Here is a 22,514-nt window from a genome sequence, read left to right on the forward strand (position 1 = left end):
TTGCTAACCACCCACAGCACTGCAGTGTCTCACAACACCAGACTTGGACCCTAGTTCTCGCATGCAAACAGGTTCACACACTGAAACCTAGCATAGCTGCTTCTATTCAGGCCCCGGTTTGCACAAGATACAACATGTATGAATTGATCACAGATCATGTAATGAATCACCTCACATGCAACCCGTCCTGGCCCTGTCGTACTTTATATCAGTTGGCATGAGAGCAATTCAGCTTCACATTGGCAACAGAACAGTGCTCTCTGTGGCATTAATGTAATTTAATATTTAAAAAAAACTTGACTTTGATCTGGATCTGCACTTAAAAAAAATATCTTAACATAAATTTAATCCTACAAGAGACATTACCTCTACTGAACCGAGTGTCTGGCAGGATAGATTTAAGCAGAACCGACTCATTTCAGGTGCTTTTCTGCTTTGAGAGTAAACCGACAGTGATCCTTTTGATTCTGGTAAAGTACCAATAAACAAGTGAACTAGGAGATTTGTTTTCCAATACCAGTGCTCATTGCAGTCAAATGAAAAATGTGTAACAGGCAGGCAGGGAGAATACAGGGCATCAGAAACTCAGAGATTATGTTTGGTTTGTTGAAAAGTGTGGAGTTTTTGCATTTCCACTGGTTTTGACCTATTTGAAATGTTCCCTGATATGTACTTTTGTTTAATGGGTTTAATATGTACATATGTTTACGCTGTTCCAGAGATGTGCCCTTCTCTGGTGGTAACATCACATTCAGCCTGTTGACACCAGAGCCAAACCTCAGGCCAGGCTACAACGACTTTTACAACAATCCAGCTTTACAGAAGATGGTACATGCCAGCCAGGTCAGGATCCATGTGAGTGGACAGTACTACACCAGAGAATCTACAGTCAACCAGCGACACAGATACTACGCCATCAAGGAGATCACCATCAGTGGCAGGTGAGGAACAACTCATTGGAATATACAACTGTTCTGTTACAGAGCCATAACCTGCTTTGATGTATGAAGCACAAGATTTGTTTGAGGATCATTGCAATAAGAACTAGAGCATAATTATATTGTGTTAAACAGTCACCAGCATTAGTTTTCAGTTAGGTTTTGTAATAGTTTTAAAGAACCATTCAAGGGTCTTTTGGGTGCCGATTTGTAAAAAATGTGAGACCAAGTGAATATTGAGGAAAGTATTTAGAGCCAGACGGCTGAGATCCAGCAAAGCTTTCTGAGAATAATTGTGAACACATCTCTTCATTAGACTGACAGAAGCGACCGTTTTTTTATGACTGGTAATTACAGGATTATGTGGGAGGAAATCATCTCTAACTTTCCGTCTTCCTCCCCCTTCCCTCTAAGCTGTTTTAATTAGTAGCTTGTTACAGTGAAGTAGGGAAACAGATTTACTGCTGCTGAAATTTCATCGCTGTGTATTTTTCATCACTGTCTCCTCCTGTCTTCCAGTCTCACTCCATCACTCCTGTTTCCTTTTGGTTTTTTTTACAAACTGTTTGAATAAGCAAGTTGGGGAAGACAAAGTGTTTAATGATGAATTTCAGGTGTCCTATTGGCCAGTATGAAACTATTCCAACATACTCTGTAAAGGCTGGTATGAAACTTGTTTTTATTCACCACAATAAAGAAAAACCAAACAGCCTTAGAAAGATTTAGGATGGATTGAAGGCCAAAATTTACCAAATTAAATGCTGACCTACAGCAGCTGAAGATGCAAAATTGCCCAATTAAGCGTTGTTGCAACACTGAAATTGCTTTACTGTTTTATATTGTGGTGAAACATGTTGCTTAGGTTCCTTTTCAAACAATAGAGGTTCATCTGAGTTACTGGGCTGAACCTATGAATGTACCACCAGTGCCCTGTAGATGTGAAGTGTTTATTGTGTTTCTTCTTTGTTGCTGCTTCCTTGGCTCTCCCTTTCTGTCTTCTGGCCAGATGTGAGTGTCATGGCCATGCCAACCATTGTGATACCAGTTTGACTCCCTACCGCTGTCTGTGTACACCTGAGAGCCACACAGAGGGCTACAATGTGAGTATTAAAGCATGAGTTCCCACACTGTTCATATTTTTTTGAATTTGCACATTTTATATATTTATCCTCTAAAAGAGCACTTTTCTCATGGTCTTGATTAAGCAATTCTTTAATGAAACTACACTTCAATATTTGTGAGGACTTTGACAAATTTCATTTCCCAGCCTCATACCCCAACCATCACTGACTAAATGCCCGACCCAGGCCTCAACCCTCTCTTCCTTTTACCATCAGTGCAAGCCCGGCTCTTCGGTCCCCCCAAACCTGACAGCAGACATCACCCTAACAAACCATCCATTTGGTCAGCAGTAAAAAGTTCATTCTGACTGCTCCACCTCACCATAGCACAGGACAGCCTGCATTATTCACTACTTATGTATCATTCATGCACCTGTGTGTGTGTGTGTGTGTGTGTGTGTGTGTGTGTGTGTGTGTGTGTGTGTGTAAGTGACAGTGAGGGAGGCTGCAGCAGACATCAATGAAGAAGTACAGCTGTCGTTGTTGAATTGTTTGTCTTGTTGACTCTCAAAATCCTCCTACACACACACAAACACACACCCTAATATTTTCTCTCTACAAACAGTTGAACTCTAAAATAAACTAAGTTGTCACAGGAAGTTCTTCTGCAAACACAAGCTCACGCAGACACACACTTGCGCACATACACACACATTGTGAAATGTATGTCATCACACACACTGATTCTGTAAAGACATCTTTCTGCTCATCTCTTTATTTCTGTCTTGTCCCTGTGCCACCTCTGCCGGTTTCTCTTTGTCGATTGCTTTCTTTTCCTTATACCAAGTCTTTCTCTCCGGAGCTTTGGTTTAAATAACGTCTCAAATCGACTAGAACAATGACATTCCCTCAGCACGCATCACTAATCAGCTCTTCTTTCTTTGGCTTTGGCTACATCTCTCCATCTTCTCATTACTTTGTATTTCCTTGCATATTATTTATGCAATACGTTTTTGTTTGTGTATTTTCTCATGTTATACCCTTTTATCCATTTTCCCTATGTTTTGTATTTTTCTGATCAATCATCTGGGGAACTGAAAGAAATAAATACATTTGCACAGGCAGGCCAAAAATATTTGTATCAAAACATAAGGGTATGCCTCTACACTCTGTCTCTCATGTGCACTCTGGCCCATTCTCTCTCTCTCATGTGCACTCTGTCCCATTCTCTCTCTCTCTCTCATGTGCACTCTGTCCCATTCTCTCTCTCTCATGTGCACTCTGTCCCATTCTCTCTTTCTGTCTCTCTCTCTCTTCTCTCAGTCTCTCTCTCTCTCTCATGTCTATTCTTCCTTCTACCCTGTCCATGCCATCTGAGTGAATATTCAGGACCTTTCTTGTGTCTCTGTAATATTGGAGCATAAAAGGCTGTGGGGAATATTAGCCTTTAATATTGCATGTGTTCTGTTGACTCGGCTCGGCTGAGCACCATGACGGATGTTGTACTAATCTGCAGAATTTCCTCAGTGACATTAAAGTGACAGAAATGCTCAGACATGTGTCAAGATGATCAACGGGGGCTTTGGAAAACACACTCTTAAACTCTCATGCGCACACCTGGAGGCACGTGTACACACTTAACTGTTCCACTTTTTTATTCCATCCTTTGAATCTTTATGTGCACTCTGTGTCAGACTTGATCTCTCACCCTGTCACTCTCATTTTGTACTTTTTTCCTCATATCACTAATGTCTTGAAAGCTTTATCATATGTTTGGAACATCACATCATACAAACGATTTTCTTTTTTGTTTCTTGCCTCTAACATCTTGTAGTCAGACACATTGAACAGTAATGTCTCAATGCAGAGACAGTTATATGGTTTGCTGATAGTTGGCTGAGCACAATGAAACAGCTTAGTTACATTAAAAATAACACAAGATATAATCTCAATTTGTGATTATATCTTGTGTTATTTACAGCTAATTTTGTGTATATTGTGCACGTTACAGACATCCTGAATTATCAAAAATGGGCCTTTCATGTATATGTGATGGCATCAGCATCTCTGTGATGTTTATGGATAGTGACGTTGAGTAGCGTTGTTCAGGATGTCTGTTTCTAAAGTCTGCAGCAACAGCAGGTTTTCACCTGTGTTGGGGTTAACCAGGTTAACTTCAGACACTGAACACAGCTGCCTACACACAAACATTGTCACAAACGCACATCAGTGGCACGACCTTTCCAGTTAGAGTGTGAAATTGGTCATGGCATTTAGAATAAGATGAGTTGCCCCTGTAGATTAACACACACACGCACACACACACATGCATGTGACATGAACATAACCATGAATGTCAACATCCATTTGTGTTTTGTAGAAACATTCACAGAGAAAATAAGATGTTATCATATATGCTGCCAACACACAAAGACACCCATCCACACACACACACACACATGCACATGCACAAACATAATAAAAACAATACTAAAAATGCATCAAAAAAAGTCATTTTCAGCCCCAAATTATCCCTTTTTATGCATGAAGTAGCATGGTTTGTCCAGCAATGTTGGAATGTTTTGCATTATTTGTCCAGAAAAATTATTTTTGGGAGGGAAACGGAGATATGCAGAACAAAGATAAAAGCAAGAGAAGCAACACAGTGTGGACTCAATCTATAGTGTGTTCTTTTTTTAACTGCTGGTACTGTATGCTGATGATGATGTGCTATGAAAACCTTTTGTATGTTGAAGAGAATGAACGTGTGCAGTTTTCTTTTAACTCCCAAACAGCGGTCCCTCGACTAATTAGCAGGCTGTGAGAGAGGGAAGGTAATTCACTGTTGAATGAAAAGAAAAGAGATGGAAGGAAAAAAATCCTTTCCCTTTAATTTGGTATGGTAATATTTGCTGCTCACATACTCACCATAGCTATGAGAACAAGTGGTTGGGGGGATGGCGGAGATTGTGAGGAGGGGAAGAATTGGGAAGTCCAGAGAGATGTTCAGACTGGTGCTTTTTAAAAAGATAGATGATAGAAGAGGGAGGAAGGGTGGAAATAGAGGAGGAATAGAGGTATGGAAGATATAAAAAGAAAGTAAATGGAAGAACTTTATCTGTCATGTTCATACTTTGGTTTTCCCCCACTTCAAATGTGTTTTAAGGGTTAGAGTTGGTGTTAGATAGTGGTTTTGGGATAAGGGTCTGGGGATGTTGGTGTCCTCACAAGGATAGTTTTAAAATGTATGCATATATGACACCTCCACAGAAACATTTTAGAACCAAATTAATCGAGTGACATTGACTCTGTTATAATGAAGTTTCATGGAGAGACCCAAAGTTCTCCTCTGAGCAGAAATCATGAAGATGTCTTCTCTCTTCCAAAGATGGTGCTGTGGTCAAACTCGGTTCCGTTTCAGACTGATGACAGAATTTCTGTTTTGGATAGATTTATCAATGTTTATCTTCTTGTTTCTGTTCACAAAGATGTGGATTTATTTCTCTTTTTTCTATTCTTTCCATCTCAGTCATCTCATTTTCAAAGTAAAAAACTATTTTACCTTTTCCCTTTATATCATCCTTAATTTCTCTAATATGTCTCCATTCTTGTGTATATAGAGAGGACTTCATTACCCTTAGTTCCATCTCTCCCACCCCTCCTCCTCACCTCTGCCCCCATCTCTGTGTGTCATACATAATGGGCCCAGTACAGGCCTGCATGTACCACACATGGGAGGAACTCCTGTGTTTTTTTAATACATTTTTAATCCCGCCATTTGATGCCCCCCCTTGTCCACTATAATTTGTACTGACTGCTGAACCAAATCAAAGGCCCTGTGCTTGCTGCTTCGGCTCTCTGCTGTTCTGTTCTGCAAAAAAAAAAAAAATCATTTTTATGTCAATTTTCCCCAGTTCCTCCTCCCCTGCACCCACCTGGGTATGTTTATTCTGACATGAAAGTGGGCCCTTCTCTGAGCCCTGCCTGTTGTAAGTCGGTCCTCATTAGCAGCCTGATTTTCCTCTAGTGAGTGTGTGTATGTGTGTGTCTGAACACAGTTTGTTTTGTATAATACACATTCTGCACAAAGATAATGGTTTCTGCAAAAACATGTAACTGCAACAATGTTTATTGGTATACAATTAAATTCAATGAGTAATTTGTGATTACGTATGTAAACAACTATTGTGTCATTTACAAGACCCTTTCCTAGTTCCAGGTTTTTTTGTTTGCACTAAACATAAAATGTGTTTGACCAATAAAAAAAAAAAAAAAAGATAATTGAAAACCCTATCATTATGTCATAATCTCAGACTGTCTCATGGCTTCAGCTGGTTTGGTGGATGGAATCACAGCTGCTTTTCTGAAGTAAACTGGAGAAGATAACAAAAAGAAATGATGAGCTAAACAGAACTGTTTTTTTTGTCCAAATATGTACAACATTGTACAGATCCTAACAATAGTTGAACCAAAGTGAGTAAAAAGCTGCTCTGTTGGCCAACAACCAAAGGAGTGGCTGGAAGAATGAAACGTTACAGTAGGAAAACTCCCAGCACAGACAGATGATGGATGCAGCTACGGCAAACTTCCCACAGTGTTGACAGTGTGTTGCACTGGCTCATTTAACTAATCTCTTATTATTAAAGCTCTCTCTCTCCTTCTCTTGGGTCCTTTTTCACCCTCCCACATGTTATGATTATTAATTAAGATTAAGTTTCCTTTTGCCATCTTTCAGCAATATTTAACAGTTGGTCTTATCCTCCTTTCAGCTCCAAAACAGCTTCTGATTTTATTCTTCTATCCTAACAGAACATCATTAATCTTCATCATAAAACTCAAACAGGTTCAGTTTGTCTTCCAGTTTCAGTTAAGAAACTTCTTTTGGGTCAGTCCATAAAATAAAACAGCCACTATAAAAGTTAAACACCCTTTGACTTTTCATGACAGTTTGTTGAAGAAGAAAGTGAGAATGAAATAAATACTGAATAAATGAAATGTTTAAAGATATTTACTTGTAATATTTTTATATTTATCTAGCTTGGCACGAAAGTATTTTAACATAAACAATAATTATATTTGACTTGGAACCACTAAAATGTTCTCGTTGTCCACTGTTGCATGTCCACAAGTATATTACAGTAGCTTAATTGGTGTCATTTTCCTTTACTAGTGCCACCGTTGTGCAGCCCTCTACAATGACAAGCCGTTCAGGTCAGGTGACCAGCTCCAGCCTATGAGCTGCCGGCCTTGCCAGTGTCACGGCCACGCCCTCTCCTGTCATTACGATGTGACAGCTGATGACCAACCGGATGAGCACTATCGAGGAGGAGGAGGCATCTGCGACAACTGCATTCACAACACCACAGGTGAGGCGCTACATGTAAACTTTAGTTGACTTAAACATCCTGAACCTAAGCTTGAATCAACCCTGTTTCTGTCCTTTTCCCCTGTCAGGGAGGAATTGTGAGCTGTGCATCAGTGGGTTTTTCAGGTTGGAGGGGTTTGATCCCACATCGCCTAACGTGTGTCAGCCATGTGACTGTAATATTGCTGGAACAGTCAACAGCAGCCTCATATGTGCTCAGGTCCTCCCAGTCCCAGTCAAACCATTGTAAATTCGGTGTTGCTCTTTTGGGTGGCTCCAGCTTCATAACCCCTGTTTTTTCCTTCTTTGTCCTTGTTTCTCACCTCCAGGTAGGAGGTCAGTGTCAGTGTAAGGTTGCAGTAACAGGTCGTCAATGTGAAAGCTGTTTGCCTGGTTGGTCTGGTCTTAAAGCCTCAAATCCAAATGGCTGCATCCGTTGTAACTGCAGCGAAGTTGGCACCATCAACACTTCAGCAGGAGCTCCCAGTTGCGACCAGAAGACGGGACAGTGCCAGTGTAAAGCCAATGTCACTGGTAAATGGAGATTCTTACAAGATATTCAGTAATGCCATACTGTACATAGCCATAACATTGTTCTAGATGTTTTTTTTTAGGTTTTTCTGCTTTGTGTCTTTTCACATATTCACTTTTCTGCATTCATCTCCCTTCATCGTACTAGCTGTATTTTTATGAGCCTGACCTAAGTTAGACCGTAATATTTCAATCTCCCTCTGACTGTCCGGATGTTTTAGTACAATGTTCTAGGATGATTTTAGAGCAGTTTTAGTTAAATCTACAGTATATTGTATATATTAATATTGTGTCCTTATCCTGTCTTTTGGTGTTTGTCCTTACACTCCCAGCCTGTTTTACCTCAGCAAGACTGTTAGGGAATTTGTTAAAATTAAACCCACTTGGACTCAAGGAAGACTGATTAAAATTAGATGTCCAAAGGTTACTGTGACCCAACATCAGACTCGTTCTCATTAACACAGTATTTAGTGCCTGGACAGAATTTCACCAAAAAATTGATCAAATGTCAGGGACATGCTGACCTCATAAAACAAGGTTTAGTCCAAGCATCCACATGCTAATTATGACAGATTTTTACACTTTGAATTGTGTTTTTTTATGTTATTCTGATTGTATTTACAGTCATATAAATTCCCTGTGTTGTATGAGACAACTAATGTTAACAACTGTCTTTATAGTTTTGAGACAAGCCAACATTTTATTGAATTTGGAGTGTATATATGATTATCTACATTTTCATCAGGCATTGATGTGGTACAGCAGAACCTCGTCACCTAAAATGCCTGGTCACTAACTTAGAAATCTGCCCAAATACTTTGTTGATAACTTTTTTATTTTCATCTAAAAGCTTCTCTGATTAACAGTCCAGTAATATTATCTTAATTAATACAGAGGCACAGCTGCTCTTTGGGATGATCACAAACTCAAAAGTGGATGTACCCAACACACAGAAAAAAGCTTGTATACACACCGACATGAGCACACAAATGCATCCATATCCCAAAGTGTACAGCCAGCCAAAATAAACAGGCTTTTCTGCTGCCGGTGCTTCCAGCCGTTGTGCTTCTCTTTGTGATAAATGGTTTCGCTCTCTCCCCTGTGTGTCTTTGAAGAGCAAGCTCGTATGAAATGCAAAACCAGCCAATGCGGCGCGACTCTACGCATCTTGGTTATTGCTAAGCTGCACTATCAAGGGCCTGCGCTTGTGTGTGTGAGGGCAGACGCGCATGTGAAATGGGTAATGTGTGTCAGGGAGTCTGTTCACAGTTATGAATTTGCAGGAAATGTGAGTGACTGAATGTGCCTCTTCATTCATGCACTCTGGTCTTTACCTAACGTATATAATATTTTCAGCTCCTGTACGTGCATGCACATGCATGGATTTGCATGGAATGTTACACACATGCATGCCATCAAGGGCTTAGCTGGTATTTAAATCTTAATTCAATGGCAAATGATTAAAACACGCTGCTGCAGCCCTCTTACAAGAGCGCTTGCTTTTTTCCTCCGTCCTTGTTTGTTTCGTTTGCTCCCACAGGTATTTTTCTAAAATGAGATTTGATTATGGCAATTCATTACCACCAAGCTGATACATTTAGTAGAGCAATGGCAGATGAGCTTCAGAAGGATGGAATTGAAATACATGCACACACATAGGTAGGCACATGTGTGCACACATGCACGCTCATAATAAGGTGCCAGAGTGCAGTGTGTACATAATAGTGTTTGAAATGGTGATGCATGAGCCTGTTAACCAGCTGGCTGCTGATAAAAGGGCTGGGCCATGTCCCCAAAGAACACATGTGGGCTTGCGCACACGTGCACCTACCAACACAAAATTACCTCCAGCCTGCCCAATCAAATATCTTCTATTACTTTCTATTCACTATTGGTCTCACTTCACTCTTCTTTTTATTGTCTCTATGTTTCTCCAGGTGTTTTTCTTGTTTATGTTGGATCTCACAAAAATCACAAAATCTGCAATGGAAATCTGATTTGTAAGACAATATTTAAAACATGAATTGATGATATAAACATGTTGACTTTTCATAACATGGCTTATTTTTCAGGAACATTCACACAAAAGACTATATATCACAACACTCTGCAGGCATCGGGCTGTAATTAGTACATGACAGCTACGTCTTTCCTCTGGTATTACCACGTATGATGTGTTGGGAGCAATAGATTCATACCTATAAAGTCATTAAAGTGGACAGGCTGTGAGAAATGCCAAGTGTGTACCACACACAGAGTTCACTCTCTCACACAGGCACCCCTGTTCATGTGCGCAAACACACATTCATACCCCCGCAACCAACACGCGCTCCCTCGTAAAGGGATGTGGTGACTGTTGCCCCAAGGCATCCATTTAGGGACAGATTGCCTGTCATGGAATACGTATGGCATATTCAAATAAGCCCTGCTCGCTCACGTTACATATCATGGTTTAACTAGCCTCATAGCCTATCGCTGCTTTGGTCACCATTAAACTTTAAAAAGCCAGCAGCCTGTCTATTTTCACTGAAATATGTTGGAAAAATACAGCGTTAAATGATGGAACATGTTTCTGTCATCCAAGAAACCAAAACTGTGACTGGTCCCCAAATAGCTCCTTACTAATTAAAAACATTTGAATACATGATATTGTGCTAATAATGAATGAATGAATTTCAGTCTTTAAATCCTCAAATGAGAAGCACCAATTTTGTTTTTGACATGTTTGAAAGGATGGAATTTTTGAGGAAAAAAATATTTATCATTAAAAAACTAGAGGGAATGACAATTATTTTGGTAATTTTACATCAACATATATATATATATGTGTGTGTATATATATATATATATATATATATATATATATATATATATATATCCATCTTTCACCCCGTCCCTCTTTTTGGCTCCATTCTTGTAGTTTCTTAATTTATTTTCTCACTTGGCGAAATTAAGTGTTTGGCCTGAGGTGAGTGATCCATCATATGTAGAGGGCCTGGCCCTAATGATGGCAGTTTTATACACTTACTCACCATCTTTCTCTCACAAACTCACACATGCACGTACACACACATGCACCCATAGACACACACCTGCAGAATGAGGGTAAATGCTAGATGTAAAACAAGCATCAATTCACTTCTAGTTCTCTCAGCAGGTCCCAACTCTCTCATGTTCTCAGTCTTTCACTTCCTCTCACTCTCTCTCTCATTTTTCCCTTCAGGTCTTTCTTGTGACAAATGTGAGTTCGGTTATTGGAACCTGTCCCACCCAGATGGCTGCATCCCATGTGACTGTGACCCCCTGGGTTCCCTCAGTCAGTTCTGTGAGCCCGGGGGGGGGCAGTGTGACTGTAAACCTGGTGTGAGAGGTCGGCGCTGTGATTCTTGTGGCAGAGGTTCATATGGTTTAAAGCTGGAGGGCTCATGTTCCTCCTGCAACTGTTCAACTGAAGGGGCTTTACCTGGAACAATCTGCCATCCTCACACAGGGCAATGTGTGTGTAAGGCAAGTTGAAAAGATATTTTACATTCAAAGCTGTCCCACAGGGGAATTATGACAATGTTTATTGAATAACAAAATAGTTCCACAGCTGAGTCACATCTGCCAGACTTAACTGAATCTTAACTGATTACAATGTGTAATTCAGTGTGAACAAAATAAACCCAAACACTGAGGATTGGATCCAGATCATATTCATGGACCCAAAGGCTGATCCAACAGTGAACTTCTGGAAAAAATAACAATGCCTGTCCACGTGCCACCTACAATGTCAAGAGATGCTACCAATGAGACAACAGATGCTCTGATGGATGATGACCTCCCAGATCTGCATCAGGTTCTGGACAGTGTGCAATGCAGCATGGTGCTGGTGGATGCAGCAGCACATGATGTCCAGAGGTGCCTGGTTGGATACGGATCTGGGGGGGCAAGTCAACCGCATCAATGCCTTTGTCATCCAAAAAGTGATGACACACTCAGGCTATATGAGGCTACATATTGTCCTGCACCTGAGGAGTGCGCACTGATTTTTGACATGATGTTCAGTCACAAGTCCAGTAATTCTCAACATCTACTTGTTTTGGCTTGCCTGAGTTGAAACTCCCACCTCTACATATCACAAATATAGGCAAAACCTAGAAAAGATTGCAAGTAAATGTTTTAGGGGTGCTGTCCTTTAACATGGCTGATTCTTCCATTAGGAACATGTGGAAGGCCGGTTCTGTGACACTTGTCGTCACGGTTACCACACACTGGAGCGCCGTAACTCCCTGGGCTGTCTGCCTTGTACATGTGACATCTATGGTACTGTGCCAGGCGAGGTGTGCGATGAGTGGACCGGACATTGCCCGTGCCAAGAGGGGGTGGAGGGCTCCCAGTGTACCAACTGTGCCCCCAACTACTACAACAGGAGCGAAAACTTTCAGAGTAAGAACACAAATCATTGAATAAGGATGATCACAGTGTTCCAGTGATGCTAATCAAGGAACGCTTTCATTCAGATCTAATGGTGTCATTATATAGAACCTTAATACGTTGCAGTAATTACACAGGTTAACCTATAATTTCTTGTTACCTTGGTTTTGAGCAAATAGTAAATTGTTCTTTTTTTGTGGTATCTTATGTCCCATCAGAGGAGGGGTTCTGGGGTTGTGTCCCATGCATCTGTGACCCCAGGGGGACAGTGCCAGGATCAGTGTGTGACACCACCACTGGGCAGTGTGTTTGCATCCCAACACATTATGGACAGGACTGCAGTGTGTGCCGTCCAGGTGCGTTTAAAATTTAATGGACAGATTTATCATAAATAGCACAACAAAATCTCCAAACATGTAGTTGTGTGTGTATGTCTGTACCATGTCATTTATAGTGTTAACGCTAATAAAAAAGAAAACTAAAACTGCATTTGACCGCTATTTCTTTCAATTGACAAATTCCATTTCTTTGAACTGGCGAGAATAAATTAAATACAACCTCATATTAATTATTTGAATGAAATAAATCAACTACTGTTACCATCGATATATTTAATGAATTGGTCTTTATTTATTATGTTTGATCTGACTGATTCATATACATGTGGTGTTCTTTATTTATTTGTGTAGTATTTGAGATATTAGAATTTGATTATGATTAATAAAACCTCCCTTCCCATTATACCCACCAAATCTTTAAGTCTGAGTGAACAGTGAGATACTTTAAAAAATTAAACGTGAAATGGCTGTAGGAGGGAAAAATACTCTTCATACAGCTTTGTTTGTAGCCTAATGTCTTTTCTCTTGTTTTTAGAATTGCATTGAAACTACTGTTTACATTATTTCATTAAAACATGATTAATGAAAAGATTAAGTTAATAAACAAGCAATCAAATCTGAGCTTTTCTAAATGTTCCTGTTTGTCTTTGGCCAGGTTTCTATCTCTCTCCAGATCAAAATGTGTGTGTAGAGTGCGACTGCCATCCTATGGGGGCATCACAGCGTGGGTGTGATAGCCAGACTGGACAGTGTTTGTGCGTCCATCCTTCAGTGGGAGGGCGGCGTTGTGACCAGTGTCGTGACATGTTCTATGGCTTTAACCCCGGCCTGGGCAGGTAACGCTATAATTCACACACACACGTACACACACACGTACACACACACACACACACACACACACACACAGATTATTAGACACAGCAGCAGGTGTCTGCAAGTGTTTAAAACAGTTTACTGATTGGTTGCTTGTCGCTTAAGTGAGTTAAGAGTTGTTTTGACCTTTACCAGTCATGGCTCTTCCTGCAGACGCAAACACTCAACTTAAAATACAACTTCTCATAACTAAAGGCGCATATTACATCCTGCACACTCCTGCTACACACAAACAGCAGGTTTCTCTCAACAGGAAGTCGAGGCTGATAGATGATCCAAACAGTGTTGGGCTGGTAGACCACTGTCTGTGTTGATGTGCACATGTGTTATCTGACCTTGTCTGATAACAACATTCCCTGATATTCACACTCTGGATGAGATCCAGGGACGGTATGATTGAAGTAAGAAGAGAGCAGCTGTAGTTATTAGCTTAATTTATTAATAACCCAAAGAAGGGGTGCGAAGATCTTTTAAACATTGTTGTGTTGTGATAGATGTTACAAGATGTCCTAAACCGTGAGGCTGAATCAGTATCTGCAGTATTGTCTCACAACAGTGTAAATCAGCCACACAAAGCTGTTTTACACTACTTGTGTTCCTACATATATACTTGGCTCTTATTAAAAAAAAAGGTGTGAGCAGGTGTCCTTTTTATTTTTTTCAGTCAATGACGAAAAAAAACTTTCTGCTTCTTTTTTATTCTTTATTCCTCCAAGTTTTTCGTTCTTGCAGAACAAATAAAGTCATCAATTATTGGTGCTGGATGCTTTTCCTGTACCCAGATTTACTTTCTTATATGGAGTTCTTTAGCTAAATATCATCATGTAATTAATCTTGTGCTTTTAATCAATAAGCCTTGCATAAATGAATTTGCACAAAAATTGGTGTGTGAAGTTGGCTGGAGATGCTTCCTATCTCTGTCTTTAAATAGCTGACTGCTGTAGTTTTCCCTGGAGGGAATTGAACTTTACACACACTATATGTATATTTTATTTTAAGTGAGTGTGTATTTTAAAGCTGATTAAATCATACTTAGTAATGGAGCTAATCAGCTCGTTTTTAATGTTTTGTTTCTCTAAGTACAAATGAGATGATCTCTTTCACACTCACAAACACCACAGCAAAGCTGAGCAAAAAGGAGAGGATTGGTGTGATGTCAGTGTTTTCTTTCTCCTTGTGAGTGGAGTGAAGGTCGTGTCATGGTGTGTATTTGTGTGTTTTTGTTTAGGAGGCTTAGTATGAAAGTGTGCTTGTGTGGTGGTGTGTGTCGGCACCAGTTGACAGGACAAATTTGCAGCTCGTTAAGAAGCTGTGGCTCTTCACACAGCAATGTGGAATGTGACAGTGTGTGTGTGTGGGAGTGGGAGAGAGAAAAAATCGAGTCAGTGCTGCACGTATAAGTGTGTAATATTCAGTATCTCCCAGAAAAACCTGTGTGGCCTGTCTTTGTGTGTGCGTATGTGTGTGTGTGAATGTGTGTGTGCGTGTGTGTGTGTGCTTGTGTGTGTAATAACAGTCTGTGAAGGTGTGAGGTTGCTGGCCGGATGATCACCCACCGCCCTGCCCCAGTGAGGGTAACACCATGCTGCTCACCCAAAAACACAGACCTTCAGACCCACATATGCATGTGTGCACACATTCATGCACACACTTAGACAAGTTTAAGGGGGGTTACAATTTCTTTAGAAATAGATTCACAGATGGGGGTGACAGTGGGTGGGACAGACAGTTGTGAGGAAAGAAATACCATTTGGATTCACACAGTTACAGTGTATGTATGGATTATGGGACAGCAGGAAAGTAGTTTTATTCCTGTTACTTTATTTGAAATGTTTGTCATCTTTCCAGGTGCCAGTCATGTGCATGTGACCTGATGGGCAGTGTCAATGGTTCATGCCACCCAGACTCAGGTGTATGTTCTTGTAAGCTGCTTGTAGCTGGAGACAAGTGCGATGGATGTCAGGCTGGAGCGACTCATTTTGACCCCAAGAACCATTTTGGCTGCAGTAAAGGTGGTGGTCAGATTCTAGTCTTTACATCTTCTCTACTTCCTTTTCCAGCAATTATGCTAAACTGTATTCTTACATCATGTATTATTTTCGGTTTCTCTGTGCAGCACCCTCCCAGCAACCAGCACCAGTAGGTTTTGCTGTTAATTATTCTTCTATCAAACTTTCCTGGCATCCACCTGACTCCCCAAACTCAAACAGACTCAGCTACACTCTCATCAGAGATGCACATACAGTGCATAATATCCAAAGTAGTTATCCTTTTAGTAAGTATAGCGAGATATTTCAAACTCTTCATCATCTTATTTTTGCTCAGAAACACAGTTTATTCCCCAGCTGTAACCTTGTCTCCAAACGCTTGTATTTGTTTAATCTGTCTTAAGGTCCAGAGTCTTTTGAAGATGGTGGTTTGTTTCCTTACACTAATTATTCTTACTGGCTTATAACTGCTAATGTGGCTGGCGTGACAACAAGCACATCGGCTTCATTCCAAACTTTAGCTGCACCACCTGATAAAGAACAGCTACATTTAACCCTTGTGGGCCAACCCAGACCCACCTCTGCCAGCTTTAACTGGAGCTCGCCACCAAACGACACAGGCCCAGTGGAAAGGTAGGCAGGATAAGTGAAATAGGAGATGTGTGCAGAATGTGTGGTAACACAGGTGGTTTGGAAATGAGAACCAAGATTCAACTTGGTGAAAGGAAGCTGAAGTGGTGAAAGGAAAAGAAGAGTTCATCAGGTCAAAATGAAGATGTGCATTTTCACGTCCATATTTGAGAATATGTTTTCATCATGTTTACCAAGATTCTAGTGAACTTGCTTATCAGATTATTTTTAAATGTTGCGAGAGGTGAGAGATTACTGATTATTGTCAGTTTTAACATCGCTAATTAGAAAATATAAGAAGAATAAAATTTCTTGATGGGTAATTTCGTCTATCACAGGTTTATCTTATCCACCACCGAGTCCGCTCATGGATCCCAGCCTGTTCTTCACTTCTCAGGCTTATCTACACAGGCTGTGGTAACTGGGCTCCAACCCTTCACCCAGTACACTGTGGTACTGGAGGCCTGTTCTTCTGGAGGCTGCACTTCAACCCCACCTCTGTCCTTTCTCACAGCTGATGCACCCCCACAGAATCAGCCTCCACCCACAATCTCTGCACTTGGACCACATTCATTACAAGCTTACTGGGAGCCCCCTAGTCAACCAAATGGTAGGACAATGAAAAGGCTCATTAATGTTGTCAACTATATGATACAATACTGTTACTGGCAACAAATGTCAAAACGAATTACAAAATAATCACTCAAATGCCACAAACATATTTGAAACACTTGCCTAAAAGTGTAGCTTTCAGGCTTGTGTCAATGAAGAAGCATGAGAATAAACTAACACACGCACACACTCACACACAAAGAAGTGGAACTGCCTTTGGAAAATCCACAGAGCTTTGTAATGGCTCTAAGGCTCAGTGTCATACAAAGCCTTATAACCTGTTTTTTGCGCTGTGTCTTGATTTATTTTTCCCGTCTGTTAAGCTGCAGCACTGTCATACTGAGCCTTGTTACATGGGTTTAGCTGTGTCTACTTCCTCCTCCTTCCTTTTTTACTGCCATCAACCCCTTACCTAACAAATTGCTGGGAATTATGTCAATATCATAGTTGCTCAAGAAACCAAAATTTCAAGAAACCCAATTCAGTTCCCAAATGTGTATGCGATTTCTGGAGTTCTTATTTGAATGTTGTTTAGACAGTTGTTACGCTGTACATGTGCACAGGTGAGTTGACTTAAAGTCGAGCTGAGAGTCAACTGGAAAATCATCAAATTCCTGTCCATTTCAAGCCTGGTAACTCTCTCAGACAGAGGTTGGTTCAGCTAGTGCTGTCCAGTGACGACTGTACAGACCTGAACACTAGAGAAATCAAACTGCCACTGTACAGGTGCCTGGCCCAACACAGGACATCAAACTCCTCTGGAGAGGTCTAAGCCATTCACCTGCACGTTAAGGACAAAGGCCATCTTTGTTAGACTAAACAAGCCATCCTTAAACAGAGCGACAGGCGCAAGGAACACAAGGCAAGGAGTTCTCAGCCCAAACAGGTAAACACCTGTTCTCCCCTGAATGTAAACATTCAACCCTCTCCTGTGCCTGATGGGCACGTTCGTTAAGTGGCTTCTATGGGCCCTTGACTGGCTGAAGGCCCATGATGACAGCTAATAATGAAACCACTCTCCACTAACAGCCATTCAGATCTTTGATCCAGCAGGGGCACAAATAGTCTCATTTCCCCCCAACCTCGTCAGAACCGAAGACACAACCGAAGAGAGGCAGGTAATAGTCCAGTTGGCTCTCAGCAGGACCTCGAAGAGCAACTCTGACCTGGATGATTGAGAAGTTTCATTGGGGTTTCGACTTAAACTTGGAAAATCTGTCTATACATTGATATTGAAATAGTGGACAGATTGATTTGCCTCATGATCCCTTAATATGGTCCAAATTAGTCCTTAATGGGTTACTATCACCTAGATAATTGAGAACCCACATTTATTTATGTATTTTGTCTTTTAAGGAGTCAAGAACTAGTAAAAAGCCAGGGTTTGCAAAGGTATTGAGCCTCTGTATGAAATAAACAAGTAGACAAGAAATAAGACAGTAATTCCAGTTTAAACGATTTTTACAGGTGTTATCACCAGATATGAAGTCTTCCTACGTGGACCGATCAAATTGCAAAACCCCTCAACTCTTAATAACGAGAGGAGAGTGTTTGTCAGCTCTGACTGGGTCGATTCATTTGGTTCTCTGGAAGCTCCTCCAACAAACCAAAGCACATTCTTACCCCCCCACAACAGTACCACTGTAACTGGACTGCAGGCATTTTCCACCTACCAAATGAGAGTGGCGAGCACCAATTTGGCAGGAAGTGCCACCTCGACATGGACCACAGCACGGACAATGGAAGGAGGTTTGTAAAGACGTAAACTTGACTGAGCTTAAATTAAGGCATACCTCCTATTTCACATGGTTGTGTAGTTTTAGCTGCTCAAGATAGTTATTGGAATGAAGTGTTCCTTTAAGGTACTGACCATTGTATTTTCTTTAGTTTTTTAGTATTTTGTTTTTCAATACTACAAAGGTAGGCTCCATTAAAAAACTTAGAATGTCCTGTATCATGATACACTCTGCACTATATCAGACAAATCCTTCAGTGTGAAAGGTCTTGAGTGCTGACCTTTTCTTGGGAAAAGAATGCACGTTTTGGCCATAATGTCGGAGTAGATTTAATTGAATATTGTAATGACATCGATGCTCCGATCAGAAAAAAGTAGTGTTTGTTGTTCCAAATTTGTACCCCCATGATCTCTGCAAACAAAAGTGTACGAATAAAAAAGGTTTGTCTCATAAGGAAAAGAAAAAAGAGAAGCAATGAAAACATTGTGTGGGGGAGGGGAACCTCATTAACGTATTTGAATTTCAAATAGATGATATGGCTCATTAGGACTAAACGATTGCCTCTAACATCACTCTAAGCTGTGTGTCTGGATAACAAGCATGTGATAACAGCATTTCAAATGTGGAGTGTGTGTCAGTGTCAGCTCGAGTACATTTGCTGTGTTGGAAAGAATGTGACTGGCGATGTCTGCTAAGAAATCACATTTCACAGCATATTTTATAGCCGGATGGCAGCAACAGTGGAAAAAAGATGTCTCCTGTTTAATCTGTCATGTAATTGTGGCCACATCCCAAACACAGAATTACAGAATGCTTAAATCCATTTAATTCACATAATCACCAAGACCAGGACTCAATTTTGTAGCTCCTTCACATCTATTTTTCTGCTTTAGTTTGAATTCACATACTTAATTTGTAACATTCTGTGGTGGCCAGAAAGCTTAATGAAAAAAAATAAGTTCAGCAATAGAATATTGTTGGCAGTAGAATGAGAACATAATCAGGTAACAGCTGCAATAACAGCCTCAGCCTGAGAAACGCCACAGGGTCTTTCATTCCCTACACAGTCCTATTAAACACTGTTGTGTGCCGTAAATATTTATTTGTAAATATTAGTAAAATGTAAGTCAATGTGTGGTAATCTTTACAGTCCCAGAGTGGATTGCACCTCCAGTAGTATCTGCCCTGTCGTCCACCAGTCTCAGAGTTGAGTGGAACTCCTCTGAGGGTCACGGAGTCATTGCCAGAGGACAAGTTATAGAATATCAAGTCAGTTTGCTCACTGAGCAGACCAACAATCCTCATGCACCGCCACTCATTAGCCACGTAAACATGATTTTTTTTAAATTCTTTAATGCTACCCCTTATCTAAGACTGGAGTTGTCACATGACATTGCAATGTCTGATTTTCTTTTTCAGGTCATGCACAGGATGAGACCATCAGAACAGTCTGTTTATGTTGTGGAGGGACTGAAGCCGTTCCAGGTGTACAACTTTACCGTTACAGTCTGCACAAAGACTGGCTGCATTACTAGTCTGCCAGGGGCAGGACAGACACTGCCTGCAGGTAAAAACAGAGAGCTTGAAACATACATACATCCATTCCATAGCAGTTTTTATTTGCAGTCTAAAGACTTGATCAATATTTTTTACTTCATTCATCTGCATTTTTTCCTGTAAAAATTGGTGTAAGGCACGTGGTAATATTCTCAACACACGCACACACATTCAAAGCTACGTAGTCTGTCATTGGGTACTTAAATGCCAACGGCATTAGTCGTGTTAACCAGGGGGGATAGTCATTGCGCTCTGCTGTAATACCAATTTACTTTTAATTACAAGGAGAAAAATGTTCTGCAGCTCACACTTCTGGTGGCCATGGATCACACACAGCGTTACTAATCACACACATCTCATTTCCTCACTTCTCGTATACATTTATTGTTAACCATTAGAAAAGTAGAAAAAAAGTGGTCTGTTGAATAACTCCTGCACTCATCCACGACCAGTGACGGCTACATACAGATGAAGAGATTTTTTTTTTTTAAATCCGTTTTATTCCAACCGTCTGTCATTTTCTTATAAATCCATCTTTCTTTTTCTACCTGCCATTTTCACACAAAGTTGCACCTGGCAGCATAGAAACATGAATCATTCTGCAGTATATATATATATTGCAAACATGTGCACACTTGACCCTCCAGCGCACCCTTCCATCTGTTCAGTTACTGTTCATTTTTTCCTTTTTTTAACTTTTGTTTTTGTTTTGTTTATCGTTTTAGGTGGATAGACAATGGGCACACTGAGTAAAGAGAAAAGAAACTTTCATCTATAAATACTTGCTCAGGGATTTGTGCTTTGAGCACATTCTTAACAGCTACATCTGTTGACATAGCGAATATTTTCATTTCTTAACAATTCTCAAAAAAACTTCTTTGTTTATTGCGATGGATGATCCTTCGTATCGCAATCAGTGGACTTTTTAAATGCATTTTTAATGGCTACATCTGTTGACACAGCGACAATGTTTATTTCAAGTGATTCTTAAGACTACTCTTGACTGTAATACAGTACAGTACAATATGGCTTATTGTACCCAGTTGACTTTTTGAATGTATTTTTAACAGCCACATCTGTTCCGACCATTTTGTTTCATCTAACACCAAAGATGTCCCTTGTTTCAACTATAAGAAATGATAATGGCACATGCCATTTGGCAGTTTTTTTAATCTCCTAACAATTTGCATAGCTTATTTTGCTCCTCTGGGTGTTGAGCTTATGTTGTTTCTGCACGTTACCTATCTTTTCTCACTCTCTTTTGATTTAGAGTTTACTAAAAATAATTTATTGGGACACCTATCCCGCCTCATATTGTATGAACAATATCTTGAATTATGCTTTTATTGTTGGTTGCATCATCTACGCAGCAGATGTGGGATTTACAGGAGTGAATCTATTAAGATTTCAAAAATTATGCATAACCTATAAAACGTTTGCGACATTTGTATGGATAAAATGGTTTCAGATATTCTTTAACAGTGGTTTGTAGAAGAGAATTTAGTGCTACTCTTGGTAAGCTGCACTTGAGTCTGAACTGATGCTGTGATAAATCTACCTCACACAAGCCCAGGCCATTACAGTCAGCTACCATCTGCTCTAAGTGAGCAGACGGCATCTGCGAAACCACTGGAGTTACACCAAAGCACACGACTGAACATTAGCGCGCACGCTGAGACAGACGTAACGACATGAGGAGAAAGCTCTTTGTCTACGTCTGAGAAAGCATTTACAATTGTTTCAAAGTGCGCATCTTTCTCCAGAGTTATCGATCATGGAGTAAAGTGAGTGGCTAATCAGGGGCTGATGGTGATGTTTTATGTATCCTACATCCATAAAGGCTTGTTCTACAAGACACACGTACACACACGTACACACACTGTAACACCACTCGACAGAACAGGAACTTTATTGATTCACGCATAATTGGCCTGAGGCCCTTGAGCTTAGAAATATGCATGGCAAGGGATTGCTGTGTCAATAAGAGGTGTGTATGTGTGTGCGTGTGTGTGTGTGTGTATGTGTTGTAACTGGACACTGAGCGCCTGTGAAGACGTGTCAGTCACTGTAAAACAGAAAACATAAATAAACACCATTCCTTATGGGAGCAAGTCCTTGATTTAGCTGCTTCACTACTGTCAGAAACTAAAACTAATTTTCCTGCTGAACTAGTTAAGTGTGTGTGTCTGTAGGTGTGTCTAGGTGTGTGTCTATGTCTGTTTGAACAATAAATAATAAAGCGAGTGGCTTTTGTCACAGTCAGTTTGTGTTTAGTTAATCTCTGTCACTCTCAACAAGATGATACAAAACATTAATCTACGACTTGTGAAACCTAATAAAATTCTGCAGATCCAGGGTGGATCGCTGCAGATGGTGATGCTTAATTTTGTTCATCAGTTTGCCTGGTAAGATGGTCTCAGGGAGAACTGCCACAGATGTTGTTTCTAGAGTGTTTGGGAGACTACAACC

At 40.4% G+C, this 22,514-nt stretch overlaps 1 protein-coding gene across 1 annotated transcript in view; it reads left to right on the forward strand.

The window, feature by feature from the left end:
- Positions 1-22,514, forward strand: part of ush2a (Usher syndrome 2A (autosomal recessive, mild)) — a 133,011-nt gene that overhangs the window by 19,261 nt on the left and 91,236 nt on the right. The window contains exons 11-26 of the mRNA XM_057012385.1: positions 720-941; positions 1,945-2,038; positions 7,170-7,365; positions 7,454-7,584; positions 7,694-7,898; positions 11,119-11,402; positions 12,098-12,323; positions 12,530-12,667; positions 13,305-13,485; positions 15,371-15,534; positions 15,639-15,797; positions 15,915-16,143; positions 16,479-16,750; positions 18,220-18,501; positions 19,639-19,814; positions 19,908-20,055. Of these exons, the coding sequence (XP_056868365.1) occupies positions 720-941; positions 1,945-2,038; positions 7,170-7,365; positions 7,454-7,584; positions 7,694-7,898; positions 11,119-11,402; positions 12,098-12,323; positions 12,530-12,667; positions 13,305-13,485; positions 15,371-15,534; positions 15,639-15,797; positions 15,915-16,143; positions 16,479-16,750; positions 18,220-18,501; positions 19,639-19,814; positions 19,908-20,055 (3,107 nt within the window). The remainder of the gene's footprint in view (positions 1-719; positions 942-1,944; positions 2,039-7,169; positions 7,366-7,453; positions 7,585-7,693; positions 7,899-11,118; positions 11,403-12,097; positions 12,324-12,529; positions 12,668-13,304; positions 13,486-15,370; positions 15,535-15,638; positions 15,798-15,914; positions 16,144-16,478; positions 16,751-18,219; positions 18,502-19,638; positions 19,815-19,907; positions 20,056-22,514) is intronic.

This window comes from Takifugu flavidus, chromosome 2 (assembly GCF_003711565.1).
Source record: "Takifugu flavidus isolate HTHZ2018 chromosome 2, ASM371156v2, whole genome shotgun sequence".
NCBI lineage: Eukaryota > Metazoa > Chordata > Actinopteri > Tetraodontiformes > Tetraodontidae > Takifugu > Takifugu flavidus.